This window comes from Ursus maritimus, unplaced genomic scaffold (genome assembly GCF_017311325.1).
Source record: "Ursus maritimus isolate PB19 unplaced genomic scaffold, ASM1731132v1 scaffold_3, whole genome shotgun sequence".
Classification (NCBI taxonomy): domain Eukaryota; kingdom Metazoa; phylum Chordata; class Mammalia; order Carnivora; family Ursidae; genus Ursus; species Ursus maritimus.
This window is the reverse complement of record NW_024425563.1, coordinates 86,998,585-87,020,496: the sequence shown is the minus strand read 5'-3', so window position 1 is coordinate 87,020,496 and position 21,912 is coordinate 86,998,585. Positions and strand designations below refer to the sequence as shown.

Genomic DNA, 21,912 nt, shown 5'->3' with positions numbered 1-21,912 from the left:
AAAAACAATATTACCTTTTAAATGTATCAAAAACACCTGAATCATCAAAATTAATGGCATCGGGGTGTCCAGGAGGTAGACATACATCACCAATATGAATTTCGCAACACGGAATGCCATGCTGCACCACAGTCAAGCTTGGATAAAATGACGACCAACCTAAAATCAAATCAAACAGCTGTTACATAAAGGATGGGCATGGATAGAAGGGACCTAATTATTTATTCTATGATATATCTATCACTTCTGAGCCTTAAAAATAAAAAGTTATTAGTTAAGTCCCAGCAGATTTTTAACATGTCCTGTATCTTTGCCATAAAGCAAGTACAAGTATTTTCTTCAAGCAATGCAAAAGCTCTCCAAAACTAGTTTAATTCAGCATTTTATTAATATACAGATTCTATCAATCGGCACTTCCAGCAATTTACAAGATAGTAAGTGATAGGTGATGATGACTGAGACCATGAAATAGCCTTTAAATGATTATTTTTAACATGGTTTTACTATAACAGATCTCGGGAAAGTGACTGTGATATATAGCATTTTTGGTAACCCTAAACCAAAATGCAATTACCAGAATATTCCATTCCCCAAACTATACCAAGATAACAGAGAGCTGCTTATACAGTGTGCTACTCAAGGCTAAGAGTTCCTACACTCGGGAGGCACAGCCCCGCCGGACTCCGGCTAAAATGCATACCCATCAGTAGGTATAAGGCACTTCCTACGGTAGTTCTCTGTAGTTTGAAGAAGTTCACCCTTCGAGGTTTTTTTCCTTAATCATCAAAGAATTATGCCACAAGACATAGTTATAGATTTAAGAAGCTTTCTTTAAAAAATTACTATAAATTCAAATTGAAGCCCTACCTTTATTTTTAACATAGAAAGGGTGGTCCAGCTTACACTCTACAGTAAGTAAGCCATCTTCCACTGTACCAGGATCAAAAGTCAACTTCAGTACAGACTCGCCAAATGATACACTTTCTTCATGTGATAACAACTTTAGACCATCAGAACCATAGCCCTGAAAATACATGCATAGAGTGAACAAACAGGCAATGTTTAATTCAACACACAATGAAGTTCCTATTACCTGTAAGACTTTGTGGAAAAGGTAATAAACAAGACAGGATCCCTGTCTTTAAGATCCTTGCTTTCCACCCCGTGGTGAAGAAAGGCACATGTATAAATCACTACAATGTAAAGCAGACTGGAATTAGCACTTTAATCAAAGTGTAAACGATGCTAATGGACTTTAATGAAGAAGATATAAACTCTAAGAGAGACCAGGAAGGGTTTTCAGTTCCCACTGGACCTGGAATTTAAAGGAACGAAACCCGGAAAGTAGAAGAACATGCCTCAACGCCAGGAACAGTTGAAACCAGTGACTTCTCTGGACACTGCTGAGTATTTGCTAAAAATACAGGGAGTTCGGAGGTGAGGCAAAGAAGCCTGAAAAGGAGGGACCAGTTAGTAAGTTGAGGAGTCTTAACGACGGGGGAAATCCTCAAACCTTCCTTTGAGAGGGTACTGCAAGTCAATGAAACTATTTTACTAACAACTGTCAATTTTAAGAAGATGATAAAGTCTGCAGAATAAAAGGTGACTCTGGTATTCAATTTCTGTGAAGACATGAGGAAAGAAACCCACTAGTCTTAAATTGACAAGTGCTGTGGTGGCAGAACCGGGCGAAATTTAAATTCAACCAATATCTATTGAGCAGTCAGCAAATGCCAAGTGCGAGGTTCTGAAACACATTAACTATACAGAATCCCTACCCTTAAAGTCACAGAAAAACCAAGGAGACCGACACACCACCAGCGAGCTCGAGTGCACAACCGTTCCTCCACTATCGCACGAAAGAAGTGGAGAAGGAGAGAGAAGGGGAGCTGCAAAGCATCTTTAGGGAAACAGAACTGATCCACTAACTAGGAAGGGAGAGGGGAAGAGTGAACTTCTTGGTTTTTAATCTGCCAATCAAGAAGGTTAATATCTTTAAAAGAAGGGAAAGAAAGTAGGCCGGGAAGGGGAAGAAAAAGGTGGGTCCAGTCTCAGTTATACTAACAAGCTGAGCATAAAGAACGGGTTGATCTCCACTCCCAGATGTCCAACATGCAGGGGAAGGCCACAGCCATATATTTGTAAACGAAATTACAGAATCTTCTCACTCTTAGAGCTACAAGATCTCCAAACGAATCTAATCCCATTTTACCTATGTCAGGAAGCCAATACATAGCGGGTCAACAATCTGCCCAACATCAGTCACACAGGGAGTTGCTGAAGAACGAGAAACAGAGCCCATGTCTCCTGCCTCCAAGACCGGAGAGCCATCCACATGCCCACCAAGGACCTGCTGCTGACCGTACAGGCAGACAGGACATGGTGAAGACAGTGCCAATGGGCAGAACCTTCTCTCACACTCAACACCATGGACAGACAAGCCACCAGTCACAGAGACAGAAACAACAGAGACCTGGAGCCCTGCCACACTGCACAAATCAAGAGAAGATGACTCACTGTGTCAAATGTAGCAAAGATGTCAAACAAAGCAAGAAGTCTCCGTAGAAATCAGAATGAAGCTAGTAACCTCTGAGACAATTTGACCAGAATGGCAGAGGCCAAAGTCAGACTATAAATGAAGAGTAACAGTAAGAGGGGGAAACTGAAGGCAGTTGAGTCAGGACTATTTCTCTCTAGACTCAACAGTAAGTAACAGCAGGATCAAAACTGCAATTTTAAACAAGCACCCTTCACATGCCCAACTTCTCTGCCTCCAGTGGAGACGGAAAAATTCAAGATTTCAAACATTAAGATTTCAAAGATAGCAGCTGACATTTCTCCTACCTACTGCTGCCACCTACTGCTTTTGCTTATCAGCTTTAAAAAAATGCCAGTATTTTATCGGGTTACTTAAAAAGTAACTTAATATAATCAACTCTCAATTTTCCATTTGGGAATTAACCACTTTGTAGATTACCTAAGAAAAAGCCTTGGTTCACTTGTTCATTTTATTTTAAATGCCAGTTTAGTTTCCCCAACATAAAACGTAAAGAGCTAAGAAACACATCTTGTTCCCATCTAAGAAAGCATAATTACAAAGGTAAACGTGAAGTCACTGCCGCTCTCCATCTGGCTAAGCCGTAATACAGTCACAAAATCTCTACCTAAAATGTGAGATGTCACTTAAGTATGAAAGTAAATGGAGAATACTCCTACAGATTAATAATAAGCCTAGGTTTCCTTTTGAAAGATTTGGAAAAGTTTTATGAATTTTATATCAACCTTGTGAGTGCCCACTTGGAGATCTTCCTCATTATCACAGCCTTCGGTTCTAGCAAAATCTTCAACGTCCTGCCATTCCTTGTTGCTTCCCTTATGAAAGCACAGTCGTGTGCCTAAAGTTTAAAAAATATATATATTAGCTATGTGCCTAGCGTGCTACACAAGTCAGCTGTAAAAATTCAAGCATACTTTCACCTTTCAGAAAACAGTGCCAAGCAGTTGAAGGCCAGGAATTGCACCAGCCCAAATCATCATCATCGGAGAGGGAGGACATGCAGAAAATGCCAGATTCTGACTCACTATTTGCCTATGGAGAAAAACATCAGAGACTTTTTGATTTTGTAACATATTTTGTTAATATCTGCCTTTTGTCTCAAAGCTTCCAGCTCTCTCTCTCTCCTCCTGAGTAGATAACTTAAACACTGTAAACGTAGGGAAAAATATGCCTTTGAAATCTAAGTTTCTGGAGGTTTTAGTTCAATATGTGTTCCCACTGGTAACAAACATGCCTAACAGTTTCTAGAGCTGTACATAAAATCGAATCCAGATCACCAGAACGAGACAATTTCCCAGCTGTATGTGCTTCAGAAGTACTTCTGAGAAAAGGAAAGTTAACATATTTCAACGGTTGTGCAAACTTCTTAACAGTTTATGCTCATGAATATACTCACCCTTTCGTGTCTGACTGGTGTTTCCTCCTTCCAGTGATGAGGGAAGGCTGGCTCGCTCTTAGAAGAGGACACGGGTGGAGGGCGTGCATAGGAATGTAAACTTTTGCTAGTAGCTATGATGTGTACAGGAGATGATCTAAAATATTAAGGAAACAGTTTTAACCATAAAGCAGAGGTCCTTACACAGATCTTTCCTTTTGATGAAAAGAACTTCATATTCCTAATACCAACTTATCACATATAAGATACCTATGGAAAACACTAGTAAGGGGACATCAAGATTTCACTCGTAGTACGCTATTCCTTCTTACGCAAGCCTTCTTCACACATGGTAAATACCGTTTTTTTCATATTTATCCATGCTATTTTAAAAGTCCAAATTATTTGTTCCTTTATTCAGACATTTTTGTATCAATAAGTACATAAAACGTGCATATCCTCACTCATGAAGGATCATGTGCAGGGCTCCCTGTCCATTTCTCTCTTCTACTTTGACTCAGTCGGTATGACCAGGGCATCTAAGTTGAACATGTCCAACACAGAACCCTCTATCTACCAACCCGTCATCACTCGGCAGATAAAATGAACTACCTGAAGCTAAAATGTTTAAACTTATTATAGCAGAAAGCAGCCTATTTGCAACTTCTTGTAACTGGACACTATTTCTTGTTTTCTGATACAAACTTATTGAAAAGCATCTACTCATAAGGCTAGTTATTTCCCCCCCGGATCACCTTAAAGAAAGGTCAACGCTTCCTGGGAGGGGTAGCAGTCAGCAGCATGCCCAGCCAGGGTGAGCACCACCACGCGCTGAACTCAGGAGTTCAGAAAGCAAGACAGAGGAAGACTGTAGCCTCTAGGAGACCAACCCGCCCGAAAGGTTCCACATCAGGACAATTCTCTGAGGTGCCAAACAGGAAGGGATCTGGGCCATAACAGAGCCAAGTATATGCATGTCTGTACTAATCCTCTTAGTTGGCAAAGGAGGAGGGACATCTCACTTTCCAGTTCTTCCCTTATTCCCTGGGAAATTTTATTAGCCCCTCAATTTTTATTTTATCCTCATTAACACTTTTTCATTATCCCTTTGCATTAGTTACTATTTGATAAGGGTCTATAAAACTATGCTTTCATGTTCATATCACCTCTTAAATAAAAACCTGTCAGGGTGCCTTGGATGGCTTAGTAGGTTAAGCATCTTTTTTTTTTTTTTAAAGATTTATTTATTTGACAGAGAGAGAGAGAGAGAGAGAGACAGCCAGCAAGAGAGAGAACACAAGCAGGGGGAGTGGAAGAGGAAGAAGCAGGCTCCCAGCAGAGGAGCCCGATGCAGGGCTCGATCCCAGGACCCTGGGATCATGCCCTGAGCTGAAGGCAGACGCTTAATGACTGAGCCACCCAGGCACCCCAAGGGTCTGCTTTCAACTCAGGTCATGATCTCAGGGTCCTGGGATCAAGCTCACTGCCTGCCGCTCCCCCTGCCTGTGCTCTCTGTCAAATAAATAAAATCAAATCTTAAAAAAAAAAAAAAAAAAAAAAAACACCTCAAATTTCAAAGCATTTTATTAGCACACTCTCCAATCAATTTTGGATTTCAAAATACAAATACTATTTCTTCTTTGCCCCACTGCTTCCTTTTATTAAACACTTAGATCTTTATGATATTAGAGAATGGCCAAACTGCTAAACTTCCTTAAGTAATCCCTGCCTTCAGGACTAATAAAAGAAATTGGGGTTTATTAGTTCTTCTGTTGAACCATTTAAGGAGAAGTAACAACACAATATTCTAAAATGTATATGGCCTACATGTTTTGTAAAAATTAACATGCCAAACGTGTCTGAAACACCAACACCATCGGTCTCTTCATTCCTCTCCCTATGCAGGGGTAATGTAAATGGTACCTGTCCTCAACTCCCTGGTACTGTACAGTTACGGACTTCAGACATCCAAAGCTCACTAACTCACACCGTTTAACACGTTACAAGGAGCTACATGAACAGGCAGGCACTGACAGTGTTAGAAGGCAGGCGAGACAGCAGAGCGTGACTCTTGGTCTTGTTCCCTAGGAAGAAGGGAGGCACAGAAAATGCTGCAGAGAATAAGTTTGTATCTTTAAGGAGATACTCCTTTACTTATGTTTTTATTTATACTGATTATCTTCTGAGGGGTTTACTCAACTTTCCATGAGCTACATTATTAATTCTCTTAAGTTTGCTGTTTAGAAAAAAAAAAAAAAAGCGTTATCACTAAACTAGGAAAAAGAAAGTCCAATGGGAAAATTAGGGTTTGTTTTTTTTAATTACAAACAAATTTTTAGCTTTTTGACTATTTTTTTCTTTCTGGGAAATTCTTCATGGAATTAAACTGAAAAATTTAGTTAACTAAATTGAATTTGCCCTAATCAAGACCAAGATCCCACTGAACAGAAGAAAAACAATACAATTTAACGGGTTGCAAGAAAACCAGGGATTCACACATGAAAAGTTTATTTTTTAGCGAAGTATTACATTAAGTTAGAAGCACTACCAAAATTCAGTTATTCCTGTATCATCTCGTGTGGACTATGGTCTGTCTACCCATGCGAGTACAAATCTGCTTCTCTCCCCTACAAACTATCATATTTACCTAGGTATTTTTACATAGATAATTTTCTAATTTTAGGGATAATTAATGAAACATTATCCAGTTAGGTCTCTCTAGGAATTTTAGTTTGAAACTTCCATAATTTCATAGCACAACAACTCATTTGTGGAAATTCTGGTCTCGGTATATGAAATAGTGGTTTTTACCAATGGGAGTCCACTTCTATGAAGTTCTAGATTTTAACATTAGCAATTATAGTTTTCACCAACAGGTAAATAAAATAAGGTCACATACATTGTGGAAGAAAATAAACCTAGACCAAAAAGAACCAAACACAAGGTTGTTAAGATTTTAAAATAAAATGTTTATTATAACTATGGTTTTTCAGACAAGTATAATTTTCATTTCTATAAGCATAAGTAGTATAATAAAAGTATTTCTTGGTCTGGTTTATTTTTTGATGACTTTAATACACTTACAAATATTTATGACTCTGTGGCTCTCTTACCACTTTTACCTATTTCTCAAAGTATGAAATCATGATACTAGCTGAAATAGCTCTGCTATCATTATAGAACAAAGAACTTAATTCTTAATGACTTTACTTAAATTCTAATTTCAGTAAACCATTCATTAGATGGTTAATAGCATTATTACTTTTAAAACTAGAAAAAAAAAAGTAGCTCTCTGTAATGACAGAAGTTTTCATAAAAATATAACCACTGTTCCCACCTGTTGTAGAACGAGCACTGCATAAGCGGACTCTGTGGGCTGGTGGCGATATTTGCTAATTCTGTTAGCCAATCCACCTCATTTTCACCGTAAGTATTTTCTGATATGTCTGAGGTATTTTGGTTCCAAGATGGTCTTGGATATTCTTGATGTGAAACATCTGTACTTAGCTGGTATATGGCAGATTGGGTAGGATCACTCTGAACAGCCTGAAGTTCAGGAAGGTCATCTGCAAATAAATACACTCAAAATTATAGAAAGGAAATTGCTAATACAGGGAATAATGTTATAATTACAGCTGGAAATCTAGCTAATTAATTCTGTTAGAAGTATAAATTTGCAATATTTTCTTGAATTAACAAGTTTCAATCTAAAAAATGATAACTTCCACATTCAAGGGTCAACAGAGCCAGATGGGAAACAGAACAAACGGATATAAATGTACTAATGACTTGAATTACCATACCTCTTCCCAGACCACAAAAAGTTTGTATTTGTGTTTTCTGACTTTTTTTTTTTTTATAGTTCACCTGGGATTAGTCCATATACCACCAAGACATTTTTAGGTTAACATGTTAATGAGGAAAAAGGCATTTTATGCATACACATATGTACTTACTCCCATACTTTATTACCCTGTTATAGAAGATTACTGCAATAATGAGAACAATTTTTAAAGATGAGATCAACAGGTCATATTATAAAGTTTTAGGTACTACGTATTCAACTTAATCTATGCTAAATTATCTCTTCTGACTGAGAAATTCGAAACTCAATTTTAACTGTTGATCATGTTTTCTTAAAGGTGTGTTCCCAAGCCTCAAGTACACACCATAGCTATGAACACTAAGGAAGACTGAATCCTAAAAAAGAAATTAATAAAAAAGAAAAAGGAGAGGAGAAAAAGAATCTTACAGGCCTTAAAAATACTTTATGAAACACACCTACAAGAAACCACAGATCCACTGGGTCCCTTCAATATTAAGTCAGGAAATTCTAGCCTTGGGAGTCCTGGTCAACTGTTACTCTAAAAGTACAGACACAGAATTCCTATTCAAGGAAATATGTCAGAACAGCCTATTAAAACTGAAATGTCTTACTTAACAAGTATTAATTCAGGATATCCACTCAGAAAACGGACTAGAAGCCATCCCCCTTTCACTGAGCAGCTGAAAAACATCACAGCAACTTAAGCAAACTCCACCCTGTAATTCTCGAGCTGGCGTAGCTATCCCCCTTCCCTCACTGCTGACAACCTTCTTGGATCAGCACTTCGTTAGTTACCGTATGGAAAAGATTCATTTGTCTTTCAAGCTCAGGAAATTAACTGCTTTTAAATCCAAGCAGCGAGGAGTGATGTGAGAGTTTTTGCCACCCTCCCCCCAACTTCCTCATTTCCTCCTGAAACTGGTGGACTGGTGGAGAATCAACCACCCGAATAAATGGGCATCCCGTGCTCAATGGCACCCACCACGCAGTGACTCGCGGGGTCCAACAACCCGTTGGCATTCAAGCAGGAAATGTCCCAAGACCTGCACTATCTCCAAATTCCCAAAGAAAACGGCAGCATGCAGTCTCCTCCATCCTATCATTCATAAAGGGAGGATAATCACGGCTTCTCGAGGGTTTGTGAACATTCCAGCAAGCTGCGCATTAAACGCAGACAGAGCCAAGCTGAAAAGCAGGGCCGTAAGCCCAGGTCACTCACTGGCTGCTGACTCCACCAACCTCCTAGCAATACAAGTCCAAGTCCTACCATCACAAACCCACACAGTTCTACCAGCCACACATCCCAGGGGCCGCTCGGCAGCAATGACGACCATAAATGTCAGATCCTCCAGTTTCAAGGGTCCGCTGTAACTTGCCCGTCACAGCCACAAACTGGCCACGGCGGGCCGAGCATAATGTACTAAGCTCAGCGGCAGGTTTCAAAAGTCACATGAGCCACACGCAGGATTTTCCCGAGGTGTTTAACTGCCCGACCTTTACCCACAAGAGCAGTTTAGTTTGATAATTTGTAAGTGAGTCTCGATGATAACCATAAATAGCCCAAAGTTATGTTGGTTTTAATATTTTACAAGCAGTAACAATGGAATGTTGAAAACTCCTAAGGTACAAAAACTTCACGTACTTTGAAGCAGTTTAGGGCAGGTGAAGAAGCTGACTTAACATAAAAATATGACTCTCAGACTCCTACAGAACGTTTAATTTTGTTTACCAAGCTCCATGTGCTCATCACAGGAATTATATCCGGGTGAGGATGGCAAGTTCTCATTACACTGCAGCAACTCCAGGGAGTCACTCATTCCCGAAGCTCGCTTGTCCATCACCAGCAGGAGTTTCTGGACTGCATTAGGCATCTGATTTGTCTTCACTTCCCACACCATGTTATGGTGCTCCGACTTCAAGTAAAAATAATAGAGAAAAAATGTCAAGTCGTGTGATCTGGAGGTTACAGAAGTATCAAATCTCAGAGACTCATCATATTGTATCTCCAACTTCATCATATATTGCCATCTGTATCCCCCTCAGATTCTTTAGGGCAGGGAGACTCCTCGATTTCTTGGGCTACAACCATGTAGCACTAAATTATGCCCAAATCCGAAAGGAGTCATATCTTAAATTTATAAAAGTCTTTTCTTTAAAAGAATAATAGCACTATTAAATATACTTTAAGTAACTCTGAGACCCAAATACAGAGACTAAGAAAACCATTTTTTCAACTTGCATCTTCAAATTTAAAAGAAAATTAACAAACTTTCCTCAACTAATTAAAAAAAAACTGAAGGAATATTCTTTTTCATTTTTGAAGATTCTATTCAATTTCTCTATTTACCAACTGTGTTTTGTTTTCTCATCTTCTGAAAGTAAAGTTTATCATACTTAAAATAACATTCTCAGAAGAACATTTAAGGAAGAGTTTCTTAAAATGGCAATATATTACAATTCTCAAAAAAATAAAAATGCTATGTTTTCTTTATGAAAATTTGGTACCTAGCCATCATAAAAAGATACCTGTCCCTCTGAATAGCTTATTATTTGTAGAAAGATGAATAATAATCATGGGAAATTTAAACAAATAGTAAATCTATCCTCATCTAAAGCCTACAAAGCTATCACAAGGAAGAAAACATAGGTTAATATACCTAAAATAAATTTTATTGTGAAAGTAAAATGTGTTTTTACACTCTGCCTTTGGACAATGATCAAACTGGTTATTTAACCAGGGTGACAGCAGCAGGAAGATTTCCTGATTTCTCAGGCTTAAAAAAAAAAAGTTCTAATGAGCTAATATGAAATACAAGAAATCTAACATTTCCTCAAAATAAGACAATAAAATATACTGCAATTTAAAGTCTCTGAAGTCTAGTACCCAGGCCTACACTGATCAAAAATGCGCTGAAAAGATGTTAACTGCTCAGTATTTATACCAGAGCTTTCTAAGCCATGACATAATCACCAACAAACACTAGCAACATTGACAAATTTTTTTTCTAGAAAGGCTTTTTCATGATCTTTTTATTATGAAACATGTTTTCCTAACTGTAAAATACATAATCACTGTGGCGGAAAAAATGAAAAAAATGCAATTTTTAAAGAAAGAAATAATTACTTTTTAAATTATTTATTTAAGAGAGACAGAGAAAGAGGGCTTGTATCGGTGGGGGAGATGCAGGGGCAGAGAGAAAGAATCTCAAGCAGACTTCCTGCTGAGCACGGAGCCCTGACAGAGAGCCGATCTCAGGACCCTGAGATCATGGCCTGAGCTGAAATCAAGAGTCTGACACTTAACAAACTGAGCCACCCAGATGCCCCAGGAATGACGACTTCTAACCCCACCAACCAGATTTAGGTATTGTTAACATTCTGGTATATTGTTTTACAATCCAATCTCTTTTTCATGCAGACACCTACAATCACATATTTTCCTCCCTACTTCATATTATATATAATTGATACCTTTTTCCTTAGCATAAGTTCATAGGCATTTTCTTCTTATGTCACTAATTTTTTTTTTTAAGATTCTATTTATCTATCTGACACAGAGAGAGAGAGACAGAACAAGCAGGGGGAGGGGCAGGCAAAGGGAGAAGCAGGCTCCCCACCAAGCAAGGAGCCCAATGCAGAACTCAATCCCAGGACCCTGAAATCACGACCTGAGCTGAAGGCAGACGCTTAACTCACTGAGCTGCCCAGGTGCCCCAAGTCACTAATTTTTCTTACAGATTTAAATAGTTCAGTAATATACATCATTAGGATATACCAAAATTTCCTTGTCCCTCCTACTGCTGAACATGCTATTCCCAGATTTTTCATTCTTCTAAATAACAGTTTAAATTTTTAAAAAAATATCTTATATCAGATTATTTCAGATCTCTAAAGACACATTAGTAGGTGAATGGCAATTAAACATCTTACGGTTCCCAACACATGTAACCAAACTGCCTGTTGCCTTTATTTCTAACATTCTACTTCCGGTTCTCTCTGCCTACACCACTCCAAAACGACCCATATCCTGAGCATTGCTTTAGAGTCTTACTCAATACTGACTACAATGTTCTATGGAGTAGTGAAAAGGGCACTGGGTCAGATGTAAGGAATCATGAGTTTTGATTCCAGCTTGACCACTTACTAAATATCTGATCTAAGTGACTAAGCTTCTCACTAACGCAGTATCTTCATCTGTCAAACAGTTCATCTACTTTCCTCCTAGAGGGGTTGTGAGGATGAACTAAGACACAGTGAGTGAAAAAAATGTAAAAGACTTCTTCACAAAATGTTTTATCCCTAGACTGACACAGGGCAACCCTATACGTACTCTGGGCACTTACCGTCCTAAACAGAACAGTTACTGAAAATAGCTAATGACAGGAGACCAGACAGCTAGTTTATTCAGCTTCAGCCATTTCCTCCCTCAGAAATATGCCAAGTTACCCAACACGTCTCAATAAAAGTCATGGATCATGCCATTATTTCAGGCAAGTAACAGTTCATCTATCAAAAGATGTCCAAGGTGTTCGAAAGAAATGAACACTTTTCCAGTTTAGTACAGTTTATTATCTACTAATTAATCACAGTCTTACTATATGGTTAACAGCAAATCTGCTGGGGTATAACAATCTCCTACAGAACTGCTGGCTACAACAGATGTGGTTAGTAACACAAACTGACTTCTCCACCATAACCGGCCAAATCATTATTCTGAACCTCCACTCTGCCCTGCAAAAATCAAGCACACTTCGGCTAGATCAGTGATTCTCAAGCATGCGATGATGTGTGCTTCAAACAAAATGATGCCTAGGCCCCACCTCCAGAGAATATGATTTATTTGGTCTGGAGTACAACCCTGTGAGCTGGTTTTTATTTATTTTCTTTCCAAAGAATACCTGGTGCACTGTGAGAACAGTGAGCTAAAAATGATTACCAAATTCCTTTTTATTCAAATATACATATTCATTACTTAATATACATTATGTACAAGGCACTATACTAGCTGCAATGTTGGACCTCAATGATGAATAATTTGTCTTGAATCTCAAGGAATCTATACTTTAGTGGAAAGATATAAGCAAATAACCACAGTTCTACACAGCAGGGCTTGGCTACAAATGGGTAAAAAGGAAGGAAGAAAGGCCTTCCAATGAGCAAACTTGAGCAGAGTCTGCAAAGTAATGGATAAAATCAAAACAACACAGAATCCAGTATTACCAGAAGGTAGGCTGGCCTTGTGTGTCTTGTGGTCATGGGTACGAAGTCTGGAAAGGTAGACTGAGCCAGAATCTTCAAACCTAGTTTAGGAAAATTGGTTTCTTTGTTTTTTGTACACAAAGAGTAAGGGCTCTAAAATTAGGCTACCTGAGTTATAATCAGATTTACTACTTATTGGCTATGTGTCCCAGACAATCTATTTAAAATCTTTTTGGCTTGTTTGTAAAATGGAAATCATAAAAACACCTACACGGGTTGTTGTAAAGACTCAGTGAGCTAACAAATGTAAAAAGCTTACAGTAGTGCCTAACACAGAGCAAACCCTCAATGCAGAGTGCCTAGTATTATTATTAGCAATTATCAGACAACGGGGAACCACTGAAGATTTTTGAACAGAGGTCTGACGTGATCAGAACTATAAACACTTTCTTTGAGCCTATAAAACACATCATACTGAAACATGATATGAGTATGCAGAAACATCTATAACACATATTTAAGGGAAAATGTATTAAAAGCAGTGTATTCACATTCCCAATTTGTCAGCCACCTGCTCCCCAGCTTCCTCTGCAAGAGTTCTTATAAAAGAAAATCGGTATCAATGCAGATTCCTTATTGAGTAATGCCTAAGACACGAGAGGAACTAGTCATTCTGAGTTCTCTGAACAGCGAATATTCCCAGTTTAGATAGCAGGTTTGACATCTTCTCATAGAAAATTTTCCAACGTCTTAAGTGTACACAACACCATCTAACCTATCTTAATGACTCAAACTCCTTATGAACATCTGTTGTACTATGCTTCACGAGAGGATACGATCTGCAAAAGCCAGCCCCAGCTGCCATCTTAAACGACCATTTTCTCATTTTATCTTGATACGAAGTTCAGAGGTCACACTATACGTATGTATCTCCTCAGAGCTATCCTTAAGTGTATGAAGCAGAGGTGCGCGGGGATCCAGGGAAGCAGAGTTGCACTTTGTTTTGTCCTCTCCTTCCCTCTGCAGAACTTGTTGGCTTTCTCCATCTTCTAACTAGATTTTCTCCTCCCCCATCAGCAGGTCCTGCGCTGTCCCCACTCATCATTTACAGTACACTAACATCTCCTGCAACTTCTATCATTTCTTCAGCCCCTTGCCTGCGTGATCTACCAACAACCCCTCATAATATTCCTTAGAGGAACCTGGGAAAAAACATTTCAATTTCAAAACAGAGCTACCGCCCACTAACAGAGTACTCACCAAGTAAGTATTTGTTGGATCTGAATTCTATGTGTGTGCACCTCTCACTGCTAGAGGCTATCAAAAGTTTGGTCTTGAGATAATGGAGGTAGTGCTTCTGCAAGCCTACTGCACAGTAAATGGGAGCCTAGACCCGAATCAAAAGACTGGAGGTTCCCTCTTGCTGGCCATGGAATGTGAGGCAGGCCACTTAACCTCTGCCTCACAGCACCTGCACTTATCTCACGGGGCTGTTGGGAGATTTAAATAAAAGACACGAAAACAAAAGGCAAATCCCTATACGAATATAAAGTTTTTTGTCTCAGACTTTTCTCTGTCAAACTACTTGAGAGAAGACCTCAGATACAGTAAAAGAATACCAAAGGGTCCGTACTCAAAAATTCTCCCCCACATACATTACACCAAGTAGACATTCATTTTGATAAACAAGCTTCTCCTTCAAGTATCTCCTGGTAGAGCTAACCCTATTGTTCATTCATACTTTTGCATACTGCTTTGGTATTACAGGGTTTGACATAGCTTGCCTCGTACTGGAGTTAACTCTGCGACTACACCAGGGATTCTCAAAAGGGAAGAGTAAAATTCTCCAGCAGCTTTGCTTTGAAATGGCATGTCCAATATTACAAATTTTTATTGGGTGGACATGGGAAGACTCCATTGCTTTTGTTTGCAAACTTTCATAAATAAATATCCACCAAATCTTAGAAAGAGGAGAGGTGAAGAGGACCAGAAATAGCTAAATCTCCATGAATGGACAAGAAGGAAATTAGGTTTTACTAAATGCCTACCTCCTATGTACAGAGCATTTGACATACTTCCTCCAATCTCATAAAAACCTCAAAACAGCTCTGTGAAAAAAGTTATTCTTACAGATGAGGACAACAGCACTCTGACAACTGAATGTAATCATTTTCTTTTTGAAGAGAGACAAAAGACACAGACCAACAGAGGTTAGACTCCTTCTTTCAAGTGCCTAATCTTCCCTAAATCCTTAGCTTTCCACTCTCAAGGATATCACAGGAAGGATTTCTTCTATATGTCCTTGCCTGATCCCAAAGGACTTCTTTACCAAGCTCAAATTGTTGGGGGGGGAGGAGACAAAGAGAGGGTCATGTGCAATTAATTTAGATCTGTACCATGAGGAATTGAGGTATTTAAAATGTATTACAGTGGCCGTCCCTTATCCGAGGTTTCCCTCTCTGTGGTTTCAGTTACCCAAGGTCAACCCAGTCCGGAAACAGTTAATTCTCCTGCTGACCTAAGGTCAGAAGGTCAACAGCAGCCAAACTAAGTCAAAATGTCTAGGTCATTCACCTCACTTCATCTCACCACATAGCCATTTTACAGCTCACATCATCACAAGGGTGAGTATAGAACAATAAGATATTTTGAGAAAGACCATATTCACACAGCTTTTATTACAGCACATTGTTCTATTTTATTATTAACTATTATTCTTAATATCTAATTTATAAGCTTCATCATAAGAAAAAACATAGCATATGGAGGGCCCAATACCGTCCCCGGTTTCAGGCATCCACAGGTCTGGAAACAGGTCCTCCATAGGTAAGGAGGGATAAACTACTGCAGCTTAATCAAGGAAACTGAACAGACGATCCTAACACCCTTGTTAGCAAACTAAAACAAAAGACAACAGCAGAGGAAAAAAAAAAAAAAGCAAAGACCGAAATACTAGGAATACATTACAAATGCAGATCCTTATCAAGAGTTAAACAACAGAAAAGTACTCACAGATGTCAAAATTATTCTAATTTTTAAAAGGTAACTTTAATTCAAAACCAAGGTTTGGACTCATCTGTTACCGCTGGTTAGAAGGAAATAAATCTAAAGCACTTCGTCAGGAATTGTCGGTAGGACTCCAACACTTCCTAGTATACACCGCTCCCTATTACCCTCCTCCCGTATTAGCCTGAGTGGCAGCCTGAGCTAAAGACTGGAGTACAGCCTTGTTCTCAGTGCTCCTTTTAAAAACGATTCTTGCTGAAAAATCCTGAAGAACGAACTCCAGGTAGTGGAGAAGGCACCGCCGCGAGTGAAATACCCCAGACTCCGTGCAGCGCTTAAGGAAGCTACAAAAACTAGGCCCCCCACGGTCGATTTCGCCTGGATTCTTTTTTGTTTTGTTTTAATCTGCCTGGGGCAGCAGCATAGGTTGGAAGGCGGAGACTGGAAACGCCTGCCAAGCTTGGGCTCTCGGTCACAGAGGCTGCGCCTCCCGGTTCAAGCCAAGTCCATCCCCCACCCTCTTTCGCCATTCATCGCCTTCCCCTCCCCTCCCCCCATCATGTGACCGCAGCCTGGACTCCAGGCTTGTTTTTCCCCTCGGCTCAGCTGCACCGCGCAGGCGCCTCGGAGCCCATTCATTCGAAATGCGTAACAATGAGCCCCGGGGCCCAGCGGCTCCGCGAGCTTCCCCGCTCGGCCCGAGCCCCTCTCGGCCCCCAGAGGAGGCCGCGCCTCATTGGGGTCCCCCACCCCCGGCCGGCCGCCCACCCGGGGCCAACCTCCGACCCTCCGCCCACACGCGCGGAGTTGAAGTCAAACTTTCCTGGGCAGCCCCGGCGCAGCGTCGGCCCCTTCCCCCCGCCCAGGCCCGCCCCATCTCCGCACCCGGCCCGGCCACCCACCGCGCAACCCGGCCGGGAGGGCCGACCTCGCCGACTCCTCCCAGCCCCCGCCCCCGAGACCCCCTCGGGCCCGGCGACCGCGAAGCCCAGGTGAACTCGCGGGAGGCGCCGGTCCCGTGGGCTCGCCGCGGGCAGTTATCGGACGGTTAACTGCTCCCACTGTGAGGACAGCCCTTGGCGGAAGACGAGCGCGGACCCGAGCTCGCCCGGCCGCCCGGTCCCCTCGGGATCCTGCCCCTCCCTTCCCCACCCCCACCCCTTCCCGAACTGAAAGACAACAAACCCGCCGAGGAGTGCGGGCAGCCCCGACACGGGCCGCCGTGAACGCGACAACACCACCAGCGGCTCGTGTACCCCCTCTCCGACTGACGCCGGTCTCTCCGGCGTGCCTTAGTGCTCCCGTCGCCGCTCTTACTCCTCAACCGAAACTTTCCTACTTACCAAACCCGTCGCCATTACCAAGTCTTTCAAGCTTCGTCTTCCCCCTCCCCTCAACCCCCCGGGGGTTGAGCCTCCTCCCAGCTCTTTCCCCCTCTTATTGGCCTAAGGAACTGTCATTCGATCTTTCCCCTTCCCCATTGGGTGATGCCGTGGTCCGTCTCGGGAGGCGGGCTTGTATTGACTTTTGTGTTGTGTTTACTGGAGAAGACGGCCTGTCAATCACAAGAGTGAGCGCTTCGGATTGGATTGCTGCCGAGACTCCGGGGACGCTAGCCAAACTTTGCCCCCGAAATGGATTGTGGGTTCGTAGTCTCAGCCTTGCTCTGTTCTGGGAAACTGCGGGCGAGATGAACCGGTTGGACTACATATCCCAGAGGCGCTTGCACAGCGCTGTCTTGATAGTAAACAAGAGTCATAGGGACACGTGTATCAGCTCGTTTGTTTTGGTGTCTGGGACAAAAGGGAGGGGGCGGAGGAAGGGAGTGTTTTAAAGCTTTGGCCTCTTCTCTTCCTCTGGGCCTCTCTTAGCACTGGGAGAGCCCCAGTCTCTCGCAGCACCCATTTCGGGCCGTAAACAGCCGGAGTCGCTCGCTGCTCGAAGTTTGGCAGGAGGCCAAGGTATTGTTTTAGTGCGAGGGGAAGGAGATGACTGCACAAGCGGAAGCAGTACAGCCTCGCGAGGGACCCAGTCACCCACAAATCACAGCTCCGGGCATTAAAGGTGGTGTTGGGCTCCAGTGGGAAGAACTAAAATTCCTTTATCCTCAGCCTTGCCTGGCCACCCCCCGGACAGCAACCTGAGAGGGTTTCTTAACCAGCTTTGATCAGTTCGCCCAAGATGTGTTGAATGCCGGCTACGTGCCAGGCACGGAGAGGCTCGGGGATGAACACTGAGAGAAAAGTTCAGGGTCTGGAGAATTCACAAAGCTGTAAGGGGGTGGACGATTACTCTTGACTTAGACACTGAGGCAACTCAAAGCGGTATTTTCCATATTGACCAGCTTGCTCGATGGTCAAGCTAATAGGAGTAATGAAGTGTGACTTAAGTTGAATTAATGAATCATTATCTCGGTGTCTCTGGTGAGTTATTGTTAACCAGTGTTCCCCTCCAGACGACTTCCCATTGATGAAAGAATGTCCTTCCACTTCGATGCCACTAGGAGATCCTCCTTAAGTTACTAATACTCTGACTCACCAGAGGAGGGTGGCTTCTTTGGCTTTATAGTTACCTTCACTTTAAACATGGCTGTCCGTCACAGTCCACCGAGTCTATAATTGCTGTTTTTACCATTCACATTACAAAGGCATTATTAAGCTTTTTTCCCTTTGAACCTTTAACATTTAATCATTTAAGCTATGCTTCTTTAGATCACTATATGTATGCTTGAAATTAAGAGGAAAACTTACATTAGTTAGAAATCAATAGTCAAACTACTGAAAAGAAGCGTTAACTATACTTGATTATTCCTTTAACAACGCCCCCTCCCCCGTTCATTTCTTGAATTTTTAAATCTCCCAGAAAGCCACGTAACAAATCAAATCCCAAATAACTCTCATGGGTTAAAACAAGTTTTCCGATTTTTTTTAGGGGTTTCCTGGTTGAAGCCTTAAAATTATTTTAAAATAGTTCTCCCTACCACAGGATCAAAGACTGACTTCTTGTATTCACAAATTGTAACATTGTAATTTTTTCCTAAAAATAAGTGAGAGCCAACAAAATGCCTAAATTTTTCACTGAGGGAAAAGGGCAGGATTTGAATGTATTATCTTTCAGAGATTAATAGAGGGATCCAAAAAAGAAAGTGGACTGTGACCCTGTTATTTTGTTTCCTTTTTTGTCTTCCTTTCTCCCCCCTTATAGTGGAGGATTGCTGTGCTGCCTCTCCAGTATTTTTTGACAAAAAGAAAAAATTGTGAAATTTACCTAATCATTTAAATTAAAATTTGAAATATTTGTGACTTACACCCACCAGGAAACTGAAAAGCTTTCCTTCCCAAAAAAATGAGCCCTCAAGAGCTTGAGGCACTCCTTTCCCCTATTCATTGGGTAAACCAGGAGGCCTGCTTGTAGCTGAATCTTACCTCATTACGGATGGATGGATGGATGGATGGATGGATGGATGGAAGCTCTACACCCAGCTCAGGGCTTGAACTCATGACCCTGATCATGACCTGAACTGAGATCAAGAGTCAGATGCTTGGGGCGCCTGGGTGGCGCAGTCCTTAAGCGTCTGCCTTTGGCTCAGGGTGTGATCCCAGCGTTCTGGGATCAAGCCCCACATCAGGCTCCTCTGCTAGGAGCCTGCTTCTTCCTCTCCCACTCCCCCTGCTTGTGTTCCCTCTCTCAGTGGCTGTCTCTCTCTGTCAAATAAATAAATAAAATCTTTAAAAAAAAAAAAAGAGATCTTAACCAACTGAGCCACCCAGATGCCCCTGAACCTTACCTTATTTTAAAACGTTTTCTATTTGAAAGTGCTTCCTAAAAGCCTTACTAGAGATGTTTTTATTGGTGGACTCTATGATGCTAAGAATAATTTCAACTTCAGATCAAGATATTGTACATTATTATAAATAATTACCTTTTAATAGCCCTTTAAAGGTTTTCCATTCTCTCATTCAAAAATATTTAGTCCCTATTATTTGTTGACCACTTTGCTACAAAGATATAAAAATCTTTTCACATATCTTAATTTTTGTCTAAGTCATTGGGGAGTAAGAGTCTGACATTTCAGTCACAACTGATTAAATATCAGTATTGGAATCTATACACCTTTAAAGTGGACAATTAGTCCTGTCTTTTGCCTTTGCTGGGAAGCTAAATGACAGTATTAGTACCTCATGTATATTTAACAGGTGTATCATCATCATTAACTCTTGGGTGACTAACAAAACCAGCCAACTCATAACTCAGAGCAAAGATCAAAGTAAAAAACAAGATCTCCTTGAAAATATACATGCAAATTCTGCTTCTTCACTAAAGCAGATATACTTAAGAACACATAAAAACATAAACTTCTGTTTTCATAAAGAAACATGAAGTGCTGATTTGTTAAAGGTAGTAAAAAAAAAGATAAATCCTATTTAGGGGTAAAATTAAACAACATATCTGCCCCAATTCCACTACATTTGGCACACCCATGACTACTTCGCTGGACTAAGCAAGATTAAGTTCAAGCACATGGCATTGCTTACATATTGAGAATATCACTGTTCAAATTGACAAAAAAGAAATGAAATCACTCAAATCAAGTACAGATCTTCCTCAACTTACAATGGGGTTATGTCCAATAAACTCATCCTAAGTTGAAAATTATCACGAGTTGAAAATGCACAGACACACCTAACCTACAGGGGCGCCTGGGTGGCTCAGTTGTTGAAGGGTCTGCCTTCGGCCCAGGCTGTGATCCCAGAGTCCTGGGATTGAGCCCTGCATAGGGCTCTCTTCTCAGCGGGGAGCCTGCTTCTCCCTCTCCCTCTGCCACTCTGCCTATTTGTGATCCCCCCCATCAAATAAGTAAAATCTCTAAAACACACACACAGACACACGCACACGCGCGTGCCCATCTAACCTACAGAACTTCTGAGCCTACCTTGCTCGGAACACTTACATTAGCTGACAGTTGTGCACAATTGTCTAACAAAAGGCTATTCTATAATAAACTGTGGAACATCTCTTGTGACTTACTAAATACTCTCCTGAAAGTGAAAAACAGAATGGCTGTAAGTGTACTGGTTGTTGACCCTCACGCTTGTGTGGCTGACCAGGAGCTGCGGCTGAAGCCCTGCCCAGCATCGTGAGAGAGGATTGTCCTCCTGCATATCGCTCTCCTGGGAAAAGATCAAAACTCAAAGTACAGTTTCTACTGAATGCACATTGCTTTCTCACCATCGTAGAGTCGAAAAATTGTGAGGCAAACCATCCTAGGCTGGGGACCATCTGTATTAAAACTAGGAAATGGAACACAGGTATGGTCGAAAGTAGTGCCTCAACTCTTCAGATAGTCTCTCTCTCAGAGATTATTGAAAATCTTACAGATATCCCTCCCTGTATGTACTAGACTTTAAAATAAATTAATTTTATAATTAATTCCAACCACTCAGGTATCCTCAAATTGTAAGGGAATGCCTGGGAGCTAATGATGAGTGCCATTTTAGAAATGAGTAATATGTTTGTTGTACTTGTAATTCTTGATTCTACTACGAGTTTAAATTTTACTCAGATTACCATTAAGCAAGAGCTTTCTTCAGTGGTTGATATGTTGGGTGACTTAACACAATCACCTTTAGACGGAAGAACCAAGGAGGAATAAAGAATGATGCCGAGGGGGGTGCGCCTGGATGGCTCAGTCGGTGGAGCGTGCGACTCTTGATCTCAGGGTTGTGGGTTTGAGCTCGACGTTGGGTGTGGACATTACCTGTGGGTGGGTATTGGTGGTATGTAGATGCCCTTGCTGAGGTGGGAATGTTGGAGAGAACAGATTGGGGACTGGGAGAAGGGGAAAGGGTGAGTTCAACTTTAGATCATGAGCTTTCTGTGCAAGCAAGAAATTTAGGTACGGAGTTCCTAAAAGCAGCTGAACCTCTGTGGAGTTTAGGAGACCCAAGT

General features: G+C 41.2%; 1 protein-coding gene across 1 annotated transcript in view; it reads right to left on the bottom strand.

Annotated features, from left to right (window-relative positions):
- Positions 1–17,384, bottom strand: part of HBP1 (HMG-box transcription factor 1) — a 28,210-nt gene extending 10,826 nt beyond the window's left edge. The window contains exons 1-8 of the mRNA XM_008703536.2: positions 17,307–17,384; positions 9,488–9,671; positions 7,270–7,498; positions 3,954–4,089; positions 3,478–3,589; positions 3,283–3,395; positions 868–1,024; positions 15–159 (exon numbers count right to left, since the gene is read on the bottom strand). Of these exons, the coding sequence (XP_008701758.1) occupies positions 15–159; positions 868–1,024; positions 3,283–3,395; positions 3,478–3,589; positions 3,954–4,089; positions 7,270–7,498; positions 9,488–9,671; positions 17,307–17,321 (1,091 nt within the window). The 5' untranslated portion in view covers positions 17,322–17,384. The remainder of the gene's footprint in view (positions 1–14; positions 160–867; positions 1,025–3,282; positions 3,396–3,477; positions 3,590–3,953; positions 4,090–7,269; positions 7,499–9,487; positions 9,672–17,306) is intronic.
- Between the last annotated feature and the right edge of the window lie 4,528 nt (positions 17,385–21,912).